We start from the raw sequence: 7645 nt of genomic DNA on the forward strand, positions 1-7645 counted from the left end.
ACGTGTATTTATAAAAGGGAAGGGGATGCCTTGGGGGCGTCGAAGGCCCAGCACACCGTCGAGGGGCGCGGTCCAAGGGCGCTCAAGGGGTTGCCCGGCTTCACAACGACCGGAGACTTTCTCTCGCTTCTCTCTCATACACACACATACATATATATGTGTATGTATGTGTGTGTGTGTGTATTGGGCGCCCAAGGGGCTTTAAACCATATCGGGGCGTTATGGAGAAGGGTTTCGAAACCCCATTTTCTACGTGGTAATGATATGGCATCGTGGAGGGGTTTTGATGCCCCCCACCATAGAAAACAGCCTTTGTGATGTATTATATATAGTCTAGATATAAAATAATTAATTTAATTGTTAATTGCCACTCCATTTTAGGCAAAAACTTATTTTGCTCAAAAACTTACTTTTTAAGAGAACTATATATTATTAATTTTCCCTTAAATTATATATGCCCTTTTGACTTTGTAAAAGCGTATTTTAATTTTATAGACTTGCATGAGCTTTGACATTGTAATGAAAGATGACAGACAGACCAAGTAAAACCATTGAAGAATCTTTCTTTCTACACCTAGCAATTTGACTCCTTCATACTCAACCCATCTTCCTGGCACGATCCGATCTTCATCTTCTTAATTTCCGAATAATAACTTTACTATATTAATAATTGTATATCATCAATCCAATTAATCATGGCTGGCCGGAAACTAGTGGTTATCGGTGGTGGAATCGCCGGCTCCTACATCGCTAAATCTCTCCAGTTTCACTCCAATCTAACCCTCATTGATCCGTACGTACGTTTCCTTAATTCTTTTATCTGATCCAAACCGTCTTCGAGTTTTCAGGTGTGTTAGGGACATGGACCCTTGCATAAATAATCTTTTATCTTTTAAACAGGATGGAATATTTGGAGATTCCATGGGCAAGTTTAAGAGGGATGATGGAACCGAGTTTTGCAGAGAGATCTTTGATCCAGCATAAAGACTATTTAACAGGATCGCGTCTGATCGTCTCGAATGCTGTTGATATACGTGATTCTGAAGTGCTAACATCCGAGGGAAGATTAGTGCCTTATGATTATCTTGTTATTGCTACCGGTCATGGTCATGGTGATCCACTACCGAAAACTAGAGCTGAGAGGCTTAAACAATATCAAGCAGGTATAACCAGTTACGTGTTCACGGTATTGATACATGACACCTTAGGCGAATGCCACAAATATCACTTATACGTTTTGGATGCATTGGTTTTAAAAAGCGTGTCCGTCCGATACATTTTGACCCATCATGTATGCGAGCGTTCGTTAGTATGTAAAAAAAGAAAATCAGACCATAGCAATATGTTACTTGATATTATGTTTGAAACTGATTTATGCCTTGTCATAATAACAGAAAATGAAAAAATCAAAGCTGCTGAATCAATCCTAATCGTTGGAGGCGGGCCTACAGGAGTAGAACTTGCAGGCGAAGTCGCAGTTGATTTTCCAGAAAAGAAGATAACATTGGTGCACAGTGGGTACCGGTTGCTTGAATTTATTGGACCCAAAGCTTCCAAGAAAACTTTAGACTGGCTAAAATCCAAACATGTTGAAGTCAAACTGGACCAAAGTGTGAATTTGGAGGATGCTGCAGAAGGAAGCAAAGTGTATAAAACTTCATCCGGTGAAATAATAAGAGCAGACTGCCATTTCGTGTGCACCGGAAAACCATTGGCTTCATCATGGCTAAAGAACACCATTTTAAGAGAGAGTGTAGATGATAATGGGAGTTTAGTTGTTGATGAATACTTGCGAGTTAAAGGTCACAGGAATATCTTTGCCATTGGAGATATTACAAACATTAAGGTAAGTTGCTAGACACGCGGGTTGGGTTCACATTTTATTTATTTAACACAAAAGACAAGTTATTACAAAATGATATAAACTCGATCGGATTGTTTTGTATACAGGAAATGAAACAAGGTCATTTGGCTAAAAAGCAAGCATCGACTGCAGCCAAAAACTTAAAGCTGGTGATGAGTGGAGGAAATGAAAGCAAGATGATAAGTTACAAGGTGAGGTCATCAACTAAAGCCATTGTTTCCCTTGGAAGACATGATGCTGTGGCTCAATTTCATCTTACTACAATGATTGGATTAGTCCCTGGGTTAATCAAATCCAAAGACTTATTTGTTGGGAAAACAAGAAGGGAATTGGATGTTGATTCTTATGTTCTTCATTGATCTTCATGTTTGTGGCTTTAAAGATGATATGGTTGTTGGTTGGGCATCAATTATTTGTGTAATTATGTACTCATTTGTTAAATTTAAGTGTTGTCTAAGAACATGAAGTCACAATATTAACCTTAAAGAGAGAGGTGTTCCGGCGATGGAGACCTCATTCCTCTTTAGCAGTACAGAAATCAGGTTCAAGTCTTGCTTTCACTGGTATCCTACGAGTACCAGCTATACATGATCCCGCTGGTCGACATTATACTGATGAGTTTTCGAGGTTCTCATGCTTAGGAAAACGTAACAACGCTTTAGATGAATACTGATGCAAACCCTTAAACACCTCTTAAATGAATTTAGGCGTATAGAACTATGGCTATGAATTTCTCTAAAACATAACATGAAATTCACGAGTTTGTTTTTAGCATGGACGAGTTTAGGTCAGTTTTGTGTCACCGTATGTTTACATATTGACACGTTATATTAATAATAAATTGGTTAAAGGGTATTTCATGTCAAAACATAAAACAACTTGACTACTAAATGCCAAATTTTGATTTGAAGAGAAAGTGTTACTGTTATTTTGGTGTAATTTTGTAACTTTGGAATACTGATGGAAAAGAACAAAATATATTAAAACTATTCGGTTTAAAAGTTTAAATGGTTTCTTTCCTCGTCAACCCATGAGTTGCAAATCAGAGTTCCAGTTGTGATAACATCAGTTTAGGCTTCATATCATATGCAAATGACGTAATTGTAGCATTCATATCATTTCCGGGTGACACTATTTTAGGTTTCAATCAGGTTTGGTTTGTGTCAGATACAACCCGCCATATCAGCTCAAGCTGAATTAAAAGCCAAATAGCTCAAGCTAAATTATGAGTGAACCTATAAAAAGCTAATCGAACGAGTTGTGAGGCACAAATAGTTAGGACAACACTATTGAAACATAATTTAGCTCAAGCTAAATTATGAGTGAACAAAGATTTTAAATAAAAAAAAACAAAAAAAAGCCGTAACAAAAATCAACAGTTTTGTTTTGTATATTTGTAACAACTGAATTTTCTATTCAGTTTCAGTTTTGCATGCAACTAAAACCAAAAAAAAAAGGAACCATGTTGAACCGAACCAAATCTATTGATTTTCATTTTGAATTTTAAGTAATTTATAAACAATTAGTAATTAATTAATCACTAACTAACAAAGATTTAGCCAAGTTTTAGACATTCATTATTTTGAACCAGTATTTTTGCCTAATGATTTCAATTCCAAATAGTGAAACCAAACCAAAACCAAAACCAAACCTAAAACAGAAAAAAGCCCAAACCGAACAGTATCATAAAAAACTCAAAAACCTAACTTTCGGTTTTTGGTTCAGTTTGAGCCCAAAATCAACCCACGCACTTAGCCTACCCTGCATAGCACATACAATATTAACCTGGCCTGATCCGATCAAACCGGGCTTTAAAAAGAATCCTTGTGAACTTTAAGGGGGAAAGGTAAAATGCCAACTCTAAAGCTTATTCCAAACACTTGAACCATCTCTTAATTGCACATGATAAATATATTTTTATTTTTTCTCACAAAACATAGCAACTTACTAAAAAAAGAAGATTTAAGAAGCATACGCACCAACCCTATCACGAGGAATCAGGCGCAGTTCTGACCCATGCTTAAGGAAAACATTTCCTGCCAAAATCAATTTAAATCATCACAATCATAAACACATTGCTACAACTTTGTACAGTCAATCACATGACAAAAAAGGTTACAGTTAAGGGGTGTTTACAGTCTGGTTCGACGGGTTTTGACAAAATTATGGGTTGAACCGCTTACTATGGTTAAGCAGTTTGACAGTTCGGTTCAGACAGTTTGAACAGATGTTACTTTTTTTTTCCCCAAAATTATTAGTTTGTATTTACATTTCTATAATGATAAATACGGTTATATATTACATATACATAATTACGTATTCCAGAAATGAAAATGTAAATAAATAAAAAAGGCTAAACGGCTGGTTTCAAGGACAAAATCGTCAGCCAAACCGGTTAACAACCAAAAATGAAGCGAGCTGTACAGAATATGTATTTTTTGGCTACTAAACAAAAATATTTTGATATTGAAATTGGTTTGTATTTAGAACAACTTTTTAGTTCAAAATTTAGAAATAATCTTAGCGATATGGGTGATTCAGCATGTTTTCTAAAAAGACCAACAACTTGGCACGCATATTAAAAATGGAAACAGGAAAAAGAACATTTTAATATACCTGCACTTTGCTGAGGGTTGATTCCAACACCATCTATAAAGCAAAAACATTTTGGAGTTAGTATTTCCGGACAATATTCATAACTTAGAAATCAATACTGGTATGAAAGATGCACACATCACACAACTAAAAGTTAAAAGTTCAATTAGCATACATTTATAAATGAACTGCAAGTCCATTATTCATGTTTCTCAGTGTAAAAATCATTCAGTCCACAGAGTAATTAATCAATCAATCAATCAATCATGCCCAGTAAAATCCCACCGACAGCAAAGCTATAAGTAGGGTCTGGGGAGGGTGGGATGTAGGCACACCGTACCCCTATCCAAAGGAATACCACAGAGTAATTAATAATTTTAAGATATGACAAGAACAAAGTTGCATGAATAGATCAGTAATGGTGAATCATGAATGTAACAATGAGGACAACAAGATCTATTTGTCCTACAATATCTGTAAAATCTTCTATTCATGTGTTGATTTGCACTTTCAAATTAATCACATCTACCCATTCAGCAATCAGCATACCTAATCCCTATTCAATTAACTTTGTAATTTTCTTTTCCTTATTATCATGTTACAACATCATACAAGTTCTAATCATCATCAAGTTACAAATCACAAATTCATTTCGTCAGAAACATCCGTAAAGTCGTAAATTGCATAACAAAAATTCAATTAAAACAACAAATGACAGATTTATTTATCAAATAAAAAATCATACACGTTCTAATCATCAAATCACAAATCATGCAAGTTGTAATCATAACTAACTTACAAATCAACAAATCACAGATTCACATAATAAAAATTCAAATCATGCAAGTTCTAATCAACAAATGAAGGATTTAATTCATCAAGTTGTAATCATTTTACAAATGACAGATTTACTTGATCAAGTTGTAACCATCAAATCACGAATCTTGGTTCTGTAGAGTGGCGGCAAGGGTGATTTTTTTCCACTATCACCCCAAAAAAAAAACCAAAGTTTGCCTTTGCCAGAGTCTGGATTTGAAATCACTGCTTATAAATAAGTTACAAATTTTTTTATTTTATTTTTTTTTATTAAGCTGTTTCTCATTAAAATCAAAACGATTTCAATAAAGTGGCGGACAAATGGGCAACGAACTACGCCGCAACCCCCTATTGAATAGCAAAACCAATTCTACTAAAAACAAAGCGTTGGGTCGTATGAGACGAAAAAGTACCATGTACGACATGCTGAACCCTGTTTAGAAAATTCACAATCTCCGGGACAAGAAACCCAAATGTATTAAAAGCAAAGGGGAGAAACACAAATGACAGATTTACTTGATCAAACCACAAATCATGTAATTTCTAATCATAATCATAATACACTTGAACAAATTACATGCAGGAAACGAATCGATGATCGAGAAACAAGGTACCGACCGTTGGTGATGATAGCACTAGTTTGGGGAGGAACTTTGAATTCTTCAGCAGCAAATTTAAGCACAGCAGTAAACGGAGCTCCTTCTGGAACACTAAACCTATAATAATAATAATAATAAACATACATAATTCAATTCAACCAGCAAAACTATTAACATAAAAAAAAGCCCTAGAAATTGAATTGATTACGAACACTTTGAACGGCAGCTTCGGATCGGAGGTGAGAGTAACCTTGAATGAGACCTTGCCGCCGGTGGTTGCCATCGGAGCTGTAATACGTTGCAGTAGTGAATCAACAAAAGCGTACGTTTCAAGCCGGGTCCAGGTCGATAAAAGCTAATAAAAATACTTGATCTAGGTTGAACTTGAGTTTCGCCAAGCTGGCTCATTTAATTTCGAGCTTGAGCTTCAACCTAAGCTGACTCGACTCTTCTGGGTCTTGGGTGTTCAAGGCTGGTCTAACTTGAGCCGATTGACTTTTGTTTTTTTTTGTTTTTTTCAAAACTAAGGTTGTACCTGGCGTGTTGCACCGGACAGGTTGGTAAAACTCAAGTGTTGTTGGTCCCGACTTTGATACAATAGGTCGAAGCGAATTTGATCGGTTTAACCGTCAAAGTAATCATCTTGTACAAATATGATTACACTCCTATGTTGTTTTTATATCGAATTCATGGTGATTCATGTACAATTCGATAATCGATTTCATTCAATTTCATTAAGATTTTTATTTGAAATATGAAAATCCATGGTGATTAATTGGTATTTCCAAAAACTATTTGTTTATTTCATTTTGTAAGAGCATTCCCAACCCATTCCCTACCCTATATCCATATATATCAGATAATTACACTAAAAATCACTGTTTTTTCTCTCTCATGTTTAATTAAATAATATTTTTTAATACCTTTATCATTATCTTTTCTCTTTCCTCCACTCACAACCACTTTTAGAAAATATTAAAAAATTATACGATATGAACAGTGAATCCCCAAATTTAACTTTCCCCTATAACATCTTCTCTCTCCTCTACTCACAACCACTTATAATCATACCATATAATTTACAAATCCCCCTTACATATTTTAAGGAAATAGGCTGAGAACGCTCTAATGGGGTTGAGATATGAAAATCCATGGTGATTTATGGATATTTCAACTAACCATTGCAAAAAAATTGATTTTTATGATTTGTTAAAAATGTGACACAGATGGTGATTCATGAACACTTGATTTCCAACATAATTTCATTTTACGTGTTAATAAATTTCAATTTCAAGTTACATAATGATTCATGTTGATGCATGACATTTCTTCACACCGCCTCAAACTATTATGTTCTAACGACATGTCAAATAACTTATACGTTCATGTCACACTCCTCGTCCGATGGTTGAAATGTCAGGGAGCGTGTAGATTGCAAGCATGAACTTGGTATTAAATGTAAACAAAACTCTTAATGAAATAAGCCAACAAGTTATTCAAAAAAAGAAAATATTCGAAGAGCAAACAAGACATGATAACACTCATTTTATTCATGACTTCTAGGTCTGAATCTTTCCCTAAGTGAAACTTCAAAAATCTTCATCACTTTTACCTAAAAAAATGCGAGATTGTCAAATAAAAATAGTTGATGAGAACATATGTTTTAGTAAATAATAGAAATGAGTTTTAAGTTGAAAGCATTCCACATGTGTTAACTTACTTGTATACTTTAGTGATTACAACTAAACCTCTAACACGTTTACCAAGTCGT

General features: G+C 34.9%; 2 protein-coding genes across 2 annotated transcripts; one reads left to right on the forward strand and one right to left on the reverse strand.

Moving 5' to 3' along the window:
• The first annotated feature begins 925 nt into the window (after nt 1-925).
• LOC143543618 (uncharacterized) lies at nt 926-2225 on the forward strand. Its single transcript, XM_077035896.1, has 3 exons — nt 926-1163; nt 1395-1846; nt 1951-2225. Exons 1-3 carry the CDS (start codon nt 941-943, stop codon nt 2221-2223), a joined length of 948 nt encoding a protein of 315 aa, XP_076892011.1. The 5' UTR covers nt 926-940; the 3' UTR covers nt 2224-2225.
• Nucleotides 2226-3785: 1560 nt separating this feature from the next.
• On the reverse strand, nt 3786-6157 carry LOC143543619 (ubiquitin-fold modifier 1-like). The gene is made up of 4 exons (XM_077035897.1): nt 6087-6157; nt 5894-5991; nt 4481-4513; nt 3786-3900 (listed from the first exon to the last, which is right to left on the reverse strand). Exons 1-4 carry the CDS (start codon nt 6155-6157, stop codon nt 3827-3829), a joined length of 276 nt encoding a protein of 91 aa, XP_076892012.1. The 3' UTR covers nt 3786-3826.
• Between the last annotated feature and the right edge of the window lie 1488 nt (nt 6158-7645).

The sequence above is a fragment of the Bidens hawaiensis genome, unplaced genomic scaffold (genome assembly GCF_021521415.1).
Source record: "Bidens hawaiensis isolate Kalapana, Puna unplaced genomic scaffold, B.hawaiensis_p1.1 tig00013193_1, whole genome shotgun sequence".
Classification (NCBI taxonomy): Eukaryota; Viridiplantae; Streptophyta; class Magnoliopsida; order Asterales; family Asteraceae; genus Bidens; species Bidens hawaiensis.

Coding starts and splice junctions, on each gene's coding strand:
- LOC143543619 (XM_077035897.1), bottom strand. CDS start 6,157: ATGGCAACCACCGGCGGCAAGGTCTCATTCAAGGTTACTCTCACCTCC. Junction 5,992..6,086: donor CCGAAGCTGCCGTTCAAAGT/GTTCGTAATCAA, acceptor TTATTATTATAG/GTTTAGTGTTCCAGAAGGAG. Junction 3,901..4,480: donor CAACCCTCAGCAAAGTGCAG/GTATATTAAAAT, acceptor TGATTTTGGCAG/GAAATGTTTTCCTTAAGCAT.
- LOC143543618 (XM_077035896.1), top strand. CDS start 941: ATGATGGAACCGAGTTTTGCAGAGAGATCTTTGATCCAGCATAAAGAC. Junction 1,164..1,394: donor GCTTAAACAATATCAAGCAG/GTATAACCAGTT, acceptor TCATAATAACAG/AAAATGAAAAAATCAAAGCT. Junction 1,847..1,950: donor GAGATATTACAAACATTAAG/GTAAGTTGCTAG, acceptor TTTTGTATACAG/GAAATGAAACAAGGTCATTT.